This window comes from Thermothelomyces thermophilus, chromosome 1, assembly GCF_000226095.1.
Source record: "Thermothelomyces thermophilus ATCC 42464 chromosome 1, complete sequence".
Lineage (NCBI taxonomy): Eukaryota > Fungi > Ascomycota > Sordariomycetes > Sordariales > Chaetomiaceae > Thermothelomyces > Thermothelomyces thermophilus.
In genome coordinates, this window is record NC_016472.1 from 94834 (window position 1) to 112000 (window position 17167).

At 59.1% G+C, this 17167-nt stretch overlaps 4 protein-coding genes across 4 annotated transcripts; 3 read left to right on the forward strand and 1 right to left on the reverse strand.

Moving 5' to 3' along the window:
- Window positions 1–148: 148 nt before the first annotated feature.
- MYCTH_2293969 (uncharacterized protein) lies at window positions 149–2425 on the reverse strand. The gene has a single exon (XM_003658291.1). It carries the CDS (start codon window positions 2310–2312, stop codon window positions 228–230), a length of 2085 nt encoding a protein of 694 aa, XP_003658339.1. The 5' UTR covers window positions 2313–2425; the 3' UTR covers window positions 149–227.
- Window positions 2426–2588: 163 nt separating this feature from the next.
- MYCTH_2293970 (uncharacterized protein) lies at window positions 2589–4453 on the forward strand. Its single transcript, XM_003658292.1, has 3 exons — window positions 2589–2835; window positions 2912–3179; window positions 3262–4453. Exons 1-3 carry the CDS (start codon window positions 2682–2684, stop codon window positions 4115–4117), a joined length of 1278 nt encoding a protein of 425 aa, XP_003658340.1. The 5' UTR covers window positions 2589–2681; the 3' UTR covers window positions 4118–4453.
- Window positions 4454–4467: 14 nt separating this feature from the next.
- On the forward strand, window positions 4468–5919 carry MYCTH_2293973 (uncharacterized protein). The gene is made up of 2 exons (XM_003658293.1): window positions 4468–4775; window positions 4864–5919. The coding sequence occupies exons 1-2, from the start codon at window positions 4538–4540 to the stop codon at window positions 5634–5636; spliced, it is 1011 nt and encodes a 336-aa protein (XP_003658341.1). The 5' UTR covers window positions 4468–4537; the 3' UTR covers window positions 5637–5919.
- Window positions 5920–14849: 8930 nt separating this feature from the next.
- On the forward strand, window positions 14850–17098 carry MYCTH_2293977 (uncharacterized protein). The gene is made up of 2 exons (XM_003658294.1): window positions 14850–15491; window positions 15590–17098. The coding sequence occupies exons 1-2, from the start codon at window positions 15344–15346 to the stop codon at window positions 16777–16779; spliced, it is 1338 nt and encodes a 445-aa protein (XP_003658342.1). The 5' UTR covers window positions 14850–15343; the 3' UTR covers window positions 16780–17098.
- Window positions 17099–17167: the final 69 nt, after the last annotated feature.

A 17167-nucleotide genomic window follows, 5' to 3' on the forward strand; every position in this document is an offset into this window, starting at 1 on the left:
AACTAGGATGTTGGGAAAGAGGACTTGAGGATAAAAGAACATGCTTAACCCTAACCCCCACTGGCATTCACCATGATGTTGACCAACAAGTACGGATTCTAAGCGGAATAGTTTTGGTTAAAAGAGAGCAACACGGAGTGTTTTACCATGGAAATTGCACGGCTCTATAAACGGATAACAGATGCACTCAATGGTATCATTATCCTTTTGGTCTAACAGGAAATACACTAGGCCGCCGCCGAGGCCGCCGCCTTCTTCTCCTTCTCCAGTTTCCTCCGCTTCTGCCGCAGCTTCATGTCCTCGGCGCTCTTCTTGTTGTTGCTGTACTGCATCTGCTCAAACAGCTTGCGCTTCTTCTTGCTCAGCATGCCCTTGGCCCGCTCGAGCTCCTCGGCCTCTTGCTTCTTCTTCCGCTCCAGCGCCTTCTTGGCCTCCAGCTTCGCCTTGGTCTTGGGGTCCACCTTCTTGCCGCCCTGCACCGCCTTGCCCGAGATCTCGGCCTCGAGCTCGCGCTGCCTCTGCAGTGTCGCCTCCTCCTCCTCCTCCTCGTACTCGGACGCCTCTTCCTCCTCGCCCTCGGAGAAACCGCCAAAGTCGCCGTCTTGCTTTTTATCCTGATCCCCCTCATCCTCCTCCTCTTCTTCGTCTTCTTCTTCCTCCTCCCCATCCGACGCAACGTCCATGTCGTTCTCGACGTCAGACCCGTCGCCCTCCTCGTTGGCGTCCTCCAGCTCGGCGTCGATGGCCTCGCCTTCCGTCTGCTGCTCCTCCAGCGGGCGGGTGGGGTCGTACTGCCCCTGGGTCGGCTTGACAAAGGGGCTGAGATGGGGCGGGAGCGACGCGCCGGGCGCGTACAGCTCGGGGCTCTTGAGCTCCTCGTCGTTGATGCTGTCCCACACCCACTGCGGCTGCACGTACACGCGGCCGGGGTACCGTTGGTTAGGCCCGACCTTTTGCGACGTCTGGTTGTCCTCGCCGTCGCCTCCCTCGCTCGCGACGGCCCGGACGACCGGCCGGTCGACGATCTGGTGCGTGATGGACGGGTCCGACTCGTCATGGGTGAAGGCGCCCTCGCCGAGGACGGCGTCCCAACCTATCCTCTTGCAGCCGAACGCGCGCAGGATGAACTCGAGCGGCTGCCGCGGCGTCTCACGCGACAGGAAGAATGTGAACTTGGAGAACAGCCGGGACGGGTCGCTGCTGCTGTACGACGGCTGCGGCAGCACATCGCCGCCGGGCGCGACGGGCTCGAACTTGTCGATGGCGTCGCTGGGCTTGTCGTCGCCCTCGCCCTCGCCCTCGCCCTCGCCCTCGGCGCCCTCGGCAGCGCCCTCGGCAGCGCCCTCAGCGGTCGCCTTCTCGTCCGACTCGTGCCGCAGCTGCCGCACGATCTTATCCACCTCCGCCTGGACCTTTGGGTCGGGCTGCCCGTGCTCCGATTCGCCGTTCGTGATGGCCTTGGTCTCGTCCTTGGTCGCAATGTTGGCGCCCTCGAGGGCGAAGGCGCCGAGCTCGGCGCCCTGGTCGTCCTTGAGCTGGTCAAACTTTGGCGGGTACTTCAGGCCGATGGACGTGTACAGCCGGTAGTTGACGAAGCCGAGGAGGGTCATGTAGAACTCGACAAAGGTGCCCATGATGCGGAAGTCGATGTCGCCCACGACCCGCTGGTTGAACTTGTAGGGTACCAGCCAGAGGATGTCCTCGCCCTGGATGGTGGCCTGGTAGTATATCCCCTTGATGGACAGGAATGACTTGCGGAGGCTGTGCGAGGCGATAAGGTAGTGCTCGAACTCGAGGCAGAGCCGCTCACAGCGCGAGATCATCTTGGCGGGCACGGCGGTGGTCGACGGCAGGTTGGCGAACAGGAAGAGCATCGACAGGCAGTCGTCCAGGTCGCGCAGGGCGTCGACGAAGGTCGGGTAGCGCTCACGGATGATGTGGTTGAGCGTGTAGCGCGGCTTGCCCGTCTTTTCGGAGCGGGCGGCGTTGCGCTCCAGGCGGGCAGCGTCACTGACGTCGCCGCGGCCGAGGGCGCGCGAGATCTTCTTCTCGAGCACTTTTTGCTCGCGGAACTTTTGCAGCAGCGGCTCGTGGAGCAGGTACTGGATGTCCTTGGTGTAGTAGAAAGTGGTGGAGGCGGTGGCCGACTTGGACACCTTCTTGCGGTTCGAGGGCTCGCGCGGGTAGATGCCCTTCCAGATGCACAGTTTGCGGAAGTCGGGCAGGCTGAGCTGCAGCTTCTTGACCGCCTGCGTGCGCGTCATGTAGTTTTTGGCCTGGCCGGCCTTGCCCTTCTTCTTGAGCTTGCCCATGGTGTACCAATTGGTGCGTCGAGTAAATTGCCGAGGTAGAGTAGAGGTATATTGGATCTACCCCTCAGCAGAACCTGCGGAGGAGTTCGAGACCGGGACAGAGCGGCCAGCGGGGCGAGGCGGACTTTGGGGGATATTTTTTTTCTGGATCCTGAACTTTTTCATGCCGGTTCTCACCGCCCCCGCCCGATAAGATAGGCGGCGTCCCTGCCAAGACTGCCTAGTAATTAGTTAAGTTACCTCTCGTACAGGTAACTACGGAACTAACGCGGTACGGGGCTCATCAGCTGCTTTGTTCGCAGGCCCATCTCGCATCCGGCACCCGCATCTTCTACTCCTTCCCATGTCCCGGCCATGGCGCACGGAGCGATGGACGGCGCCAAGGCAACCCCGGGACAAACGGCAGCCCTGTATGCGGGCGCTGCCGCCCTGCGGCTCGCCATTTTTACCTTGCTGCCCGCGCTCCCGGACCTGCTGACGGGCCGCGTCGAGATCTCGACTCCCGTCACGAGCTTCAAGCGCCGTAGGCTGCCTGCTCTCCCTGCCCTCCCGGAATTGAAACGCTGCTCGATCTCGATCCACGTGCTGACGGCCTGTAGTTCAGGAGGGCCTCTTTCTCTATAACCACAACGTCTCCCCTTATGACGGCGGCGTCTACCACCAGGCGCCCCTGCTCCTCCCGCTCTTCTCGCTACTCCCGAGCTACGCGAACTTCCCGATCTTCACCTACCTGCTCTACACCGCGGTGGACTTGCTGAGCGCCCGCGCGCTATGGACGATTGCCGACTCGGGTGAGGCGGGGTCCTCCGCCCTGTTCACCTCACCGCGCCGGGCAAAGCGCTGGAGCGGCTTCGTGATCGCTGCCGTGTAGGTATCAGTCGTCGATGCATCCAACCGAACCCGGGCCTTTTATATACGTCATGGGCGTTTCTGATCCCCCGGTTTTCAGCTTTCTCTTTAATCCGTTCACCGTAGCAACGTGCCTCGGACGGTCGACCAGCGTCTTCACGACCTGCGCCATCCTCCACGCCATTGCCAGGGCCGTGTCCGGCGCCCCCTTCGGCGCCATGGCCGCCCTGTCCTTCGCCAGCTATCTCTCCATGTACCCGCTGCTGCTGCTCCCGCCGCTGATCCTCCTCGGCTACGACCGACAGCGCCCCGAGCGGGCCACCAAATCCGCCCTCACCTTCGCCGCCATCTGCGCCGCCACCGTTGCCGGAATCCTCGCGATCCTGTTTCAGATGTCGTACCTCGTCACGGGCTCCTGGGAGTTCCTGCCGTCGACCTACGGCGTGCAGCTGACGCTCTCGGACCTGACGCCCAACGTCGGCCTGTGGTGGTATTTCTTCATCGAGATGTTCGACTCGTTCCGCTCCTTCTTCCTCGCCGTCTTCTGGCTGCACCTGTCGAGCTACGTGGGCGGCCTGACGGTGCGCATCCGCCGCCAGCCGCTGGTCGTGCTCACGCTCCTGCTCGGCATCCTGTCCATCTTCAAGCCGTACCCGAGCATCAGCGACACGGCCCTGTTCTTCGCCCTCGTGCCGCTGTACCGGCACGTGTTCCCGCTGATGCGGTACACATTCCTCAGCGTCGCCGTCATCCTGTACGCGACGTGCCTCGGCCCGGCGTTTTATCACCTGTGGATCTACGCCGGCAGCGGGAATGCCAACTTCTTCTACGCCATCACCCTGGTGTGGAATCTGGGTCTCAGCCTGCTGGTGTGCGACTTGATGTTTGCGGTGCTGAGGGATGAGTGGGAGGTGGAGAGGCCAGAGATGGCGGGCAAAGAGGTCCGGCAGATATAGACGAATCAATGTTGTGAATGGACTGTAACATGTTAAAACAAACCATGGTTGATTTGTTTACATCCAACACAATCCCATCCCGCTCTGGGGTCTTGGGCTGCACGGTCAGTCCCCGTCCCGGCTCCGTAACAGCCAAGGCATCGAATAGTACCTCCTTGTAGGGTCCCAATATTTTTTTGTTGTACTCCATGTCCCGTCCTCGTTGCGAGCGCAGGTGTTTTGTCTCTGCCTCTTTCATTTCCCAAGCGGATTGATTGCCCCGCGACGTCACGTCGGTGTGTGATGCCTGATTGCCTGCCTGTAGTCGGATGGCGCTCACCCGGCAGCCCCACCAAATTTACACGCCCGTTCTTCCATCTTTCCGCAAGAACGAGCGACCTCATTCAGCGCTCGGTATATATATAAATACAGACTGCCAGCATGGCACCAATACGGCGATATCTCAGAATCACCAAGTACTCAGTCTTGGAATGCCGCATCTACCTGGACAATCCCGCACTGGCTCAGTCTTGGCTGCTCAACCCGCGGGATCCTGTCCTCCCCAAGGTCATTGAGAGCGTGCGGCCGCTGGTCCTGCCCAAGCTGCGCGAGGAACAGGAGCGCGAGCGGAGCAGGAAGAAGAACAAGAAACGGAGTATCAAGGACGTGGTCGTCCAAGGTAGGCTACGGCATCGATCGTGCTTTCAAGTATAATTTTTCAACGCCCGCAACGTCATCGTGCTGACCAAAGAAAAAAAAAATGTCAGATGACTTTGAGGTGTCCATCTTTCTCACCGAGACCGACACACGGCACTCGCTGCTGTACAAGAGGAAGCTGTTCCGTGATAAGATCCAGACCAGGCTCACCTCCAACTCGTCCAAGCTGATGGGCGCATCCCGTGATGTGCCCATCGACGTGGAGGACCAGTTCCCGCAGGGTGCTGCTGCTGTCCCCAACCTCCGCCAGGAGGAGGACGATCAGGACGCCATTGACCTGGCGGATATCCCGCTGGCAAATGAGGCAGCCGCGAACGACGTGGAGGTCACCACCCGGAGACCCAAGCGACGACGACGCCGCGGCGGCGGGGCCGGGGAAGGCACCCGCGAAGGGAGCGATGCGAGTGACGGGGAGATGGTGGTGGTGGGCGACTCGGACTTCTCAGCCGACGAGCTGCCTGAGGGCAGCAGGGAAAGCGAAGAGAGCGCCTACGACGAAGACGAAGACTCCGCCGCTGACCGACGGCCACCCAAGCGCCGCAAGGAGAAGGCGGCCGCGCTGGGTGGCGACACGGCAGAACGGGACGATAAGAAGAAGTTGGCCATGGACATCTCGTACGAAGGCTTTGCCATCTACGGCCGCGTGCTGTGCCTCGTTGTCAAGAGGCGTGGCGACGGCGCGGCCAAGGGCGGCACCTCGGCCGTCTCGTCCGGCAACAGGGCCCTACCTAGCCGACCTGGGGGCCAGGCCATGATGGAGAACTGGATCGCGTCGACCCAGGCCCCCGATGCGGCCGCTGAGGAGGATACGGACACTTTGTGAGCGAGCGGCTATCAGGTGCAGCTATACTAGGGGGTCGCCGAGTGTACAGCGCACATTGAACCGCTGTGTTCATGAACATGCAATGGTATCGGCCGGGGATCATCACCATCCGGTCCCTTGGCTTGTTTACGCCCAAAAGGAAAATGGCCTTGATCAACGAAAGCTTCGATGTCGTCAAACAGGGAAGAGCGCAGTTCTACCCCGCAAACCTGTTTCAGTTGTTTGCCCGCGAAAACCAGCCAGGCGCGCGAGATGCGAGAGAGCCGAGCAGGGCCCCTCGGGTTCACTGAAACCGATAAGACACATTAGCCGGTGGTGCTGAAAGAGCAAGACGAGACATACACTCTGCGTCACGCTGCTGTTCTTCTGGCCTAACCGCAGCTCAAGGTACAGGATGGCAGGCCAATGACGATCCTACTGCGAGTGTTCCGTACGTGCACCGGCAATCAAGTCGCCGCCCACATTGAGAGAGCGGCTAGAGATCTGCAACCTGCTGCGTACATACGAAGGAGAAACGCCGGCGCAAGAGCCGGTTTTCGATAGTTCCCAGAGGGATGTGCTGATATCACCAAAACGGCGAAACGAAGCGGGCGCTACTGCCAGGCACAGTATGCACATACATCAGGTACTCCCGCTGAGCAGTGCCAATGCGGCCGAACCGGCCAACCGCGCAACTAGGGAGGTGTGGTCGAGGGTGGACGGAGTGCGGAACACAGGACTTCCGGCCCTTCGGGGCCAGTTGCCCCCCACGCATGGTCAATCGCAATTCTCTCGAAACATCGACGTCTGCTGAATGATGGAGGGTTACGACGGCGCATACGCAATCCACGACACCCCTCCCCCCTCGATGGCGGTGCCTTCCCCCCGGAGCATGATCCAGCTCCCTTTTTGGCCCTTTATCGTCACCACGGCAAGCTTATCGACAAGCCACCGGACACGAGCCCTTCCCCGGGGCCGAGGTTTACCTACTGTGTATACAATAAAGACGGAGCCAAACGTCAGGTGTCGCTGGGGATCGCTGAGCCCGTGCATCGCCTGACTTTTGATGTCGAGAGATTGGTGGGTCGCATGAAATATGCGACATGGCCTCGCTGCGGCTACCCGAAAAAGGCAGCGGAGCGGACATGGATACACTACGTGGATTGATATGTACCGAGTATGTACTGAGTAGACACTTTACGGTACCGCGCAAAAAAAAAAAAAAAAAAAAAAAAAAAAAAAAAAAAAAAAAAAAGAGGCGCTTTTATGGTTCCTCCCAACCCAATTTCTTTCCTGCACAAGCCTCTTGCAGAACGCCATCTCGTCACGCCCCGCTGCCGCCCGCCTTCCTTCTCTCCCCAACCGGGCGGGGGGAACTTAAATGGAAAAATGCTTGACAGATAATGGTTTGTTGACTAACTAATCCGTACACTACTGGAGTTGGTCAATTTGGAGGTTTCGTCTCGCCGCTCGTGCTCGGGGCGGCATCGCCGCGTGGCGCCGAGTTCCCGCATGGTCCCGAACCTCCGCCGTTCCCCCCTGTCTCCCTGTTCTTCCATTTTTTTTTTTTTTTTTTCGACATTCCTCGGCGACGCTGTGGGCAGGGCCTGTTCGTCCGAAAACCGGGGGGAGGGCTGTTGTGCATCGTGCAGCGAGTCCGGCCAGGGGGTCAGTGTGCAGCCGATCCCACGTGGTGCAGGGATGCGGCCAACTCGCTCATCTCAGCTGTGCGTGGGGACCGCGACCTCGGTTGTTCGCACTCTCTGCCCTGAGGTTTCAGGATTGCTCATCAGGGCGTTCGGGGTCTGCCATTGGCCAAGATGCGGTATTGTAGTGTATTCGTAGGCCCTGTCAGCAGATCCCGAGAAGGTGCGACAGCCCTTGGAGCTGAAGGTCCGGGAGGGAAGATCGTCGCATGACAGTTACTGTGTACCACGGGTGTTGGTGAAATTGCAATCCACAAAGTTTCTGTTTCTGTCGTTTCCATGACTTTCTGTGCTGTACGGAGTAGTATAGGCCCGATGGTAGGCCGAGGTCCCCCCCTCATTTGTTAGGTTGAACTACACTATGTAGTATGGAGTGCACTATGCACTGTACAAATTTTTCTTTCTTCTTGTTTTTTTTCTTTCCTTCTCAGGGCACTTTCAAGGACCTATTGTTACAACTTGTGGATTGTAGCGTGTGTAGGAACTGCTTGAAAGTGTGCGTTCCCGATGGGTGGACCTTGGGCGGGGTTTCAGAACCGAATTGCCGGGGCGAGCCTAGGCTGTTTTCGCCCACGCCGGATGAACAAACCAAGGGCCAAGAGGATGGAGGAAAATCTGAATCGCTCGCTTCCCGTCCACGCCGAAACCAGGAGAGGGGAAGCAGGCGATCAGCTATTGGTGTGGTGACCTTCAGCCTCAAGTTGCACCGCCAGGCTGTGCCCGCTGACTGCAGGAGCAAGTTTCACGCAAACAAGCCTGGAACGAGTCGGGTGTCACGAAGTTTGCCGACCCAGAGAGAGCCCGCCAGGCTGGCAATCGTGTGCAGATAGATTGGCTTCGGGGCCCGGCAGCGTGGTTATCGAATCACCTCTTCGACCGGAACGGGATAAGGCCAACAATGTATGGATGGATGCGGCCTATCACGTCTTCTGCTATCAGTTGGTTGTTTGGTTGGGGGTGACACGTGCTGCCTTCCGTCGGCAGTTCGGAGATATTTTGGTTGGCCTAGTGTAAGCAAACCTTAGCAGTGGCGTCATGCTCGCGGCCAGCCGGTCACCACCAGCATGGGGCGGCTACTCGCGACATTCCCGGGCCTGTCAGAGATTTGAAAGAAAATTACCACGGAGTAATATACGAGGAAAGGCATTCTTTTACGGATCCGTACATGAATGAGGGTCCATCATCCACAGGCTTCTCGAGCTTCTGGAAGCCTCGATAAGCCAGGATTGGCCTGCCAGGGCGACGAGCCAACCAAATTGTGCAGTGGCCGCTCCGGATAAACGGTACTGCTTGGTGCACTAGTGGACACCACTGATGAGTTTGGGGATGGGGTCCCCAAGCCAAGCCGATTCAGGTCATATGATCCCTTTTTCCTGACACGACTACACCACCACTAGCACCAGCACCAGCACCAGCACCATCAGCACCACCACAAACGCCAGCGGAGGACCATGATGCTGTGCTGGCTGAGCTGCAGAGCAAATTTAAAAGTAGAATATCAGTTAACGGCTCACCGCTTCGGAATTTTTGAGCAACTAACCAAGGGATATCCCTGGGATGGTGACACCCTGTGCCCCATTTGGCCGCTTACACACCCACATCCACACCTCATGCAAGGGCATTCTGGGCGAGGGCTGATGACGGCAAACGGGTGCGGTTTTCTGGGCGGGTCCGATGGTTCCAAGCTGCCGGGTCTTGTCCTCGCCGCACGGCCGTTAGCTCCGACCGTTTTTTGGTTGTCCGTTTCCAGCGAGTTCCGGCCAGGTCCAGCATGATAACCTGCGGGTCCCGGGAGTGAGATTCTTCCCGCGTTTACAGATGACACTACGCCAATTGACCCTTTCGGGAGCCGAATGACAGCGATAACATGCCTCCCTACGTTGTCTGCCTGCTCGGACCACGCACGCATGATTGATGGGCGTTTCCTGACAACAACGCTGATAAGCAGACTGGCTGACATTGTAGTATGTGCATACATACACCACTTCACACCTAGTGTATATTACCCACCCACCCACCCACACAGCTCACCGCCCACACCTTTGCGTGCATAGTGTACCTTGCCTATAGTATAATATCGCTGACATGTATGCTGGCAAAGGCTTTGCCTCGTCAGTCGCAGTTCGCACCTTGTCCGACGTTCGGTTGTCGGCCCTGTCTGCTGCAACCTTGACACACACCGTCCCTGGGCTGTGCGCTGTGCCACCTCCAGCACCCGCCCTTCGCCGTAGCCATGCGAGCGGGACGGCATTGCCTCGCTGTCGTGTGTGTAACATAAAACAACAGCTTGTTGCCAAAAATACGGGCGCGTCTCGGCTTGGGATCGACACATTGGGGAGTCGCTGTTTCAGCCGCTGCACTCACTGCAGCGTCGTGCTGCAGCGGCCGCGGCGCTTAATTACCTTATGATGCATGCATTTACACGTCCATATATGAGAGGTATTCGGTACAGTTACGCGCGCTTGAACAGAATCGCGAGGCTCGAATCTCAGGTGGATGCCTTGTTTTGCGCTGCCGGCACCGTCGTGACGTGATGTTGTCACCGTCACGGCCGCCGCTTCCATGACTGTCAAGTCCCATGCACTCGTGATCTCAGAAACTGTTTGCTCCCCGTCGCATTTTCTTGGCCTGCCCTGCCCCTCGGGAAGGACCTTTGTTGGGGGGGCTCATTCGTTGCATCCCTGCTTACATCCGATCAGCCTGCCCTGATCTCCATCCTTCCACCCCGGCAGCTGGGTAAGTTGGCCTGCCAGCACAGCGCAGCGTGCGGGCTGCGTCCAAGGAAACGCAGAAACACTGCAGTGCACCCGCAATATGTGAGTCATTGGAAGGCGTCGGGCAGCCGATCGACAACGTGGGCGGCGAGCGGGGTTCGCAGCGCGGGATTCCCAGATGAGGGAAGCGTTTCCCTTGCCGGGGGCGTCATGCGCCGCGAATGGAGCCTGCAGCTGCAGCGTAAGGCAGCATCAAAGCCCACGCCGGCGCTCTGCGACCCAAAGGGTCAAGGACAACTCGCGGCACTGCTGCATGCCTGGGCGAGCCTGGGTCGACGGATGATTGCGTTTGTCGCGGGTTGTCGTCTGGTGACCTGAAGTGCGGGGAAGAGGATAGCCCTGCGGTGCCTGACGCGTGGGGCTCAGCCCAGTGCCCAAGGCATGTTCACCCGCTTTAGGTAGGAGGGTGGCTTGAGATATCCAATCATGAAGACGCTTCCCGCGCCTGTTCCTGAGCCAAGCCAGTCTTCCCACCTCCCTTTTCCAGGCCGGAGAGGTTGCGCTTGTGCAGGCCGGCTGCAGCTTCTGGCTGAAGTTGCCTGGTTCTCGGAGGTCAAACAAGACGGGGGGAGGAAAAGAACACAAATGCGCGGTCTGACAGGTTAATTACGCTTATCGTAGTGTAGTTATGCACCTTACTCGCCGTTCCGAGACGCCCGGGTCTCCTCCGTTAACGCGACGCGCTGTTGCGCATCGGAACGGTCGGCGAGTCCGGGAGAAAAAGGAGAGAGAGATTCCATTTTGGCTCAAAACGACACACCGGAGTCGCGGGTCTTGGCGTACCCCGGACCTGGCAAGAGACGATTCACGAAAAAGCAGGACTACGTGTGGATCGGGAGCCCCCCCGATTGCCGTGATTGGCCTCCCCCGCGAAAGGCCCCTGGGAGAGCAAAAGGGGAATTATGCGATTACAATTTGGGCTGATCTTCCCGTCAGGGGTAACGCCAAAAGAATCCAAAAGAACACTACGCTCCCGCACGACACACTATCCAAGCCACGCTCGAGGACGTGGCAGGTTGCGAGCGCCCAGAAGGGGAATACGAGGGGGGCCCCCGGGACAAGGGGGGAAGTAGTGTAAATGAATCTCAGGTGGTCTTTTCTGTGAACGGCCGCAGAAATGGCCGGCTGACATGTCTCGGCGGGGACGTCGAATGTTTCCCCGAAACAGGCCACCGCTGATGAGCGAGCGAGCAAGAAGAGATGAGGACAACACACCAGTTTTCGCTGGGCGCTGCCGGGACTTCGAAAACCCTCGAGACACTTGCGCAGACCGCCAGTATCACTCAAGATTGCCCTGCACCCCTGAGGTAAATCTCGGGCATCCCTAGTGTAGCCCCTGATGCATTGTGCTCGACTGGTGATCCACCCCTGGAAACCCCGGCGTAAAATTTTCCTCGCACAATCTTCCACCGCTGAGAAAAATCGCGGCTTTTGTTGAAATTACCTGTGGGGTTCAGAGGCTGCTGTCCCCGAGCCTTCTCGGGCGGAAGGCTCCACACTGGAGTGCTAAATTTGCATTGTTTGCGATCGCCCTCAGCTGCGTTGTGCCCGGCGCAAACGGGGTGGAAGGCGCTTTTGGGCGCTGCAACCTGGGGTCGTGTAAACTGTCCAGCACGCGGCGCGACGGGCGCATCCGTCTGCGCCGCCAGGCCAGTGCCAATAACTAATGCCGCCCGGTCTTTTTTTTCTCTCTCCCCCCAGCGTTTGACTTGCCCGTCCGCGCCCGAAATGCCTCGTAGAAGAGATGCCCTGCCCGACGGTCACTCCTAGTGTAGGTCGTCAACATGACGTAGCTAGCCGGGCGGGCCTGGAGATCCAGTCGGTCGCCGTGGGCGATGGAGCCCCGTCGGGTCGACCGCTCTTTTAGCGAAATTTCGAAGGCGTCATCGGCTTGGAGGTGCGCACATGTGCGTATGTTTGCATAACGGTACCTGTCGTGTCTCCCCAGACCAGGGGCTGACGGTGTTGGTGGTGTCAGGGAGCCACCTGGCCCTGATGCGCAGCGTTTCATTTCGTTCTGGTGGTCATCGAGAAACTTGGCCGCAGCCAAGCCATGGCCTGCGTCACCGCAACTTGGGGCTCCACAGTGAGTCACGGTACTTGCACGGCCGGCCGCACGACCTCTGCTTGGCCAAGTTTTTAGGCAGCGAAACGTGGGGGTTCTGGGCCGCAAAAAGTACCCCCGCTCCGTTTTGCGTACCAAGAACATCTGGCCCCAGGAACGGAGGGTATCGAGTGGGCCCACAGGCCATGGGGCAGCCCTGTCGGGGTCCTCGCTCGATTTCTCAGTTCGGCTTTGCAAGAAGCCAAATTGGAAGTTCACAGTCGCGGCGTCCTATATAACAAGGCCGCCTCTGCCCTCTCACCCTGCCCGGTCTGACCCTCTCTCGACCATCATCGACCAAGAGATTACCAAGGAACACTTCAGACTAATATCACAAACGGACGAGAACAAGGCTCACCTACGACCGACTGACCTGCCTCTAAACTTACCTCACCACAACCCGCCTCGCACCAACAACTCTAGCACCACCCCTCGAGCGGGCTCGGCCTTTACACTCAAACTTACACACACACACACACTCACACCAAAACACTTCACACCGTCAAGCTGGCTTCTTCGGCCAACCAGTCGACCTTCACCATGGATCCCGCTCAGAGACCGTCTCAACTCCCGCCCTGCCCCGGCCCGCCGCCGAGCAGGCCCTTGCCTCCTCTCCCTAAGAGGAGTTAAGGGGAAGGGGGTCGCCAGCTGATGCGACCCATTTCGGGTATCTAGTCGTCGCATGGTTGTGGTTACCCATCGCTTGGCTACCAGGCTTCGTGCATCTCTTTTCCATGGGAGATCGCCGCGAGCCGCACGCTACCCTGTCTCTCTATGACCACGCGAGGCTTCAGCTCGTGTGCGCCTTTTTTGCATTGGTTCGGACGCAACATCGGTCTTGTCGCTGCACGCCATCGTACATTTGCATGCCTCGGCGCCGCATATCCGGGCATACCACTGTTAGGTGCAGCAGCGCTGCCCCTCTCAGCCTCGAACCCTAGCCATTCATCTGCCACCACCGCGCACCTTGGCTTCGCACCTTGATTGGCCGGCCCAGCAAGAAAAGACCTCCCAAGAGGGTGGGATCAACCGCGTGCAAACACATGCCTTGGCTGAGCATGGCACCACCATCAGCGACTGCAACCATCTTCGGGTGACCAGCCCACTCCAAACAATTGCGGATGCGTCCCGAGAGCCGGCTCAGGGAGTTTCGGCTTTCCACTTTCGTCTTCAACCCTATCGGCGCGATGCATACGAGCGCATTCCAAACCCTTGTACTACCACCTGGGGATACCAAGTTTTAATCAACGGGCTTTCCTTTTTTTCTCTCTTCTCGAGCAACGAACATCGGTATTAAGTGTTACGACGATTCGGCAGATCTGGGCATCATTAGAAGGGATCAGTTTCAATTGTACAACTACGAGCATTTTTTCTGGCTACCGGCGTCATATGATACCACGTCGCCGATACCCCGCAAGGAGGAGGTATAAGGATGACGAGCGAACGGTTGGGGGACTAGGAACGGGGATCGGATCGGAACGGGGTTTGGGCTCTTTTTTTTCTCTTATTACCATTTCCCGCAGTAACATTTAGTTGGCAATACGCAATAATAATAGTAACAGCGATATCTCATTGCTGTCCTTTTTGACCGTTTGACCCCCCCCCCCCAAAAAAAGCGACCGCGTGACCTGTTGTTCCATCAGATTGCTGCTCGGCGGTTGAAACCCTCGGTTGGCCTTTTTTCGAGGCCTCCCATCATCAGATGATGGCATGCACGTCATGTCGTGGGAGGGGCGCACTGGAGGGGCGGGCTTGGATTGCGAGAAAGTTGCAGCGAGGGACGGCCCCGCTGCAACGCTCTCGAGGCGCCCTCGGCAACGTCACGGTTACATCATGGGCGGTCGTTAGGGGATTTCGTGTCTGAGGTGGACATGCCTGGCTTGCCGCGTTACCCAAGCGAAGGGGGAAAGGGAGAGGGGGAGCGGCAAAAATGCGTGCGTGGGAAGATCTGCCACGCTGGGCTGATCGCGATACGAAAGCACCTAGGTATGGAGGTGCCTGGTGAGGTAGTGTAGTGTAGGTGATCGAGCGCTGGTCGCGGCCGCGCAAGGTTGGCCTCGGTGGTCCCACCCAGGTGAAACGGAGAATCGGGCGCTCCGTCCGATCGACCAAGGCGGCGCGGAGGCGATCGATCTTTTTGCCGCCTTTGCCGCCTCCTGTTCAACCCTCGGCAAGAGAGAGAGCGAGAGGCAGGAGGATTCGCTTGCAGCCGATGCTCGCTCGTCCTGCCACGATCGAGATCTGGCACGTTTGGGATGCACGGAGTACCTACGTATGTACAGGGCCCACCAAATTCCTACCTTCCTTGGCACACTACACAGGACTGGCAGTGTACAGTTCCTTACCGCGCGCTCCGTTAGCGCTTCGGAACGTACGGAGGTCTAGGAGCGACAAGTGTATGCGAAGCGGCCCGTCAGGGGCTTGCAAGGAGCGACTGCCTCCTTTTGGACGAGCAATAAGGTGCTCATTGGCCGCATCTCTATCCGGCTTGGACCCCTAGGGTTAACTACCTACGTCACTTCTGCTTGTTATGGAAAACTGTCGAAGTCCTGAAACAATGAGAAATACAGTACCACTGTCAGGTGGATTTAATCAATGAAGCAAAACTCCTAGTGTCATGCGAAGATCGAGATAAGGCCAAGTCTCTTTCTTAAGAATATATAATTCGAATTATGGGTTTTGTACGGCGCATGTCTGCCCATACACACAATTTTAATTCGTGATGCCGATTTTCAAGGTCAGTGGAGCAGCAGTGGGGGAGCGTGCACAATGGCGGCTACATAGTAAGGAAGGCGAGCGGGAGAGCTTCTGGTGATGGCCCCACCGATCTCATTTTGGCACTGCGCAGTGTTTCGTCAGCGGCTTTCTGGAAAATTTCCTGAGGAGGGGACCCGGTTAGTGGAGTTCCATTGGTTATTCGCTTCTCTCATCAATCTTATCGCCACGTGAAGACGTGTTAAGGCCTGTCTTCCGGAAACACGTCCACGAGTCCGACCGACCGATCGGCGCGGCCAAAGTGCAAATCCGGGACACTCTGCTCCGACGAAGGCAACCACGAAGAAGAAGAGCCAAAGCCCTGTTCTGCGTCCCGTTGCGAGCGGACGACGGCTCACTGGACAGGAACCAGACAGGCCATTGAGCGCCATGGCGGTGCAACTGCACGTCTGGGGTCCGGCATTCGGGCTCCCGTCCATCGATGCCGAATGTCTCGCGGCCATCGCATACCTTGCGCAGACCCTCGGCTCCGCCGACTACCAGCTTATCCAGAGCAGCCCGTCGGCCGTACCGACCCGTGCGTACCACCACCACCACCACCACCACCACCTTCCCCTTTCCGTTCTGTACATACATGATTTGGACCGTTGCAAAGCTGACCTGGCTTGACCGCAGAACACCTACCCACCCTCTACGACTCGCGAACCTCTACCTGGATCGGCGGCTTCACGTCCATAACAGCACACCTTCACACACATCCCCCACCGACCTTCCAGTCCGCACCACAGCCCACAGACGGCAGCAGCAGCACCACCACCACCACCACCACTACTACTACTGCCGCTAGCGCGACCGCCGACGGCACGGCCTACACGGCCTTCCTGAGCGCCCACGCCGCGCCGCTGCTGGCCCTGTCGCTGTACGTGTCGTCGGCCAACTACGGGGCGGCGACGCGGCCCGCCTACAGCGCGGTGCTGCCGCTGCCGCTGCCCTGGACGGAGCCGCCGGCGGTGCGGGCGGCCATGGCGCGGCGGGCGGCGCATCTCGGCCTGTCGAGCCTGGACGCCGACGCGGCGGCCGAGCGCGCCCGCGCCGAGGAGCGCCGCGCCGCCGCCGACGGCTGGGTCGCCGTTCCCCCCCACGCGACGGCAGGCCGCGCGGCCGGAGGAGGAGGAGGAGGAGGTGGTGGTGGTGGAAAAGGAGGCGGGGTCGCGGCCGTGTTGACGCCCGAGCAGAAGTCGCGCATCCGCCTCGAGGAGGCGGCGCGCGAGGTGCTGGACGTCTTGGCCGAGGTGGACTGGGCCGCCGGCGGTGGCGGCCGCCAGGTGGCCGCCGAGGTGCGGTGTCTTGCCTTTGGATACCTGGCGCTGATGCTGCTGCCGGACGTGCCGAGGCCGTGGTTGAGGGAGATCATGGAGGGGAGGTACCCGGCGCTCTGCACCTTCGTGCGGGACTTCAGGGCTCGGGTGTTCCCCCAGGGGGGGAAGCTGCTGCCGTGGGCGGATGGCGGGGCGCAGGCGTCGGCGTCGGCGTCGGCGTCGGCATCGGCTGTTGCGCTGAGGTTTGTGAGGGCGGTGATGGCGGAGGTGCCGCTGGTCGGGGAGTGGTGGAGCCGGTGGTGGACGGCGAGGAAGAAGCGGGAGGTCCTGGCGAGCAAGGGGGCGAAGCCGGCGCCGAGCAACGACCTGCTGCTGCTTCTCGGGGCCGGGCTGGGTCTGACCGTCGTCGGCGCGGGCGTCTTCTTCTACCGCGGCCTGCCGCCGTTTGGCGAAGCCGTCCAGGTCTGGCGGAAGCCGGTGGTGGGCCTGAGCAGCTTCGGGGCGGCCGGTGCCATGTTCTCGGGGGCATTGTACGGTCTTGACTAGGCAGCGGGGCATCACAGATGGGCGTTTGGCGTGACCACCCAGAGTGCTTCTACTTTTGGCTCTTCTGGGATATACTATATACATGTATGGCTATGACGGGGTTCTGGGTAGACGCAAGGCTTTTATTGTTTACTTTTATAGTACGGTACCGCGACGGTTAACCCGCACCATGGGTTTATAGCATTGATCCTGAAAGTGCTATTTAAATGAATAATAAACCGGTTGAAGAGTACGGCAAGTATGAGAAATGAGATGAAAAAGGGGGGGGAGATGATGAAAATTAGAAAGAGAAAACAAAATATATCAACAAGTCACTCCGCATTCGTGCTCTCTGCAGCTCTGCCGGGCAGCGAACCCTACAGAGTATAGGTAGTGTGTACTATGTATA

Bases quoted from the DNA above. Each gene is read 5' to 3' on its own strand.
- MYCTH_2293970 (XM_003658292.1), top strand. From the start codon at position 2,682: ATGGACGGCGCCAAGGCAACCCCGGGACAAACGGCAGCCCTGTATGCG. The intron at 2,836-2,911 runs GTAGGCTGCCTG...GACGGCCTGTAG, and splicing joins CGTCACGAGCTTCAAGCGCC to TTCAGGAGGGCCTCTTTCTC. The intron at 3,180-3,261 runs GTAGGTATCAGT...CCCGGTTTTCAG, and splicing joins GGCTTCGTGATCGCTGCCGT to CTTTCTCTTTAATCCGTTCA.
- MYCTH_2293973 (XM_003658293.1), top strand. From the start codon at position 4,538: ATGGCACCAATACGGCGATATCTCAGAATCACCAAGTACTCAGTCTTG. The intron at 4,776-4,863 runs GTAGGCTACGGC...AAAAAATGTCAG, and splicing joins CAAGGACGTGGTCGTCCAAG to ATGACTTTGAGGTGTCCATC.
- MYCTH_2293977 (XM_003658294.1), top strand. From the start codon at position 15,344: ATGGCGGTGCAACTGCACGTCTGGGGTCCGGCATTCGGGCTCCCGTCC. The intron at 15,492-15,589 runs GTGCGTACCACC...GCTTGACCGCAG, and splicing joins CCCGTCGGCCGTACCGACCC to AACACCTACCCACCCTCTAC.
- MYCTH_2293969 (XM_003658291.1), bottom strand. From the start codon at position 2,312: ATGGGCAAGCTCAAGAAGAAGGGCAAGGCCGGCCAGGCCAAAAACTAC.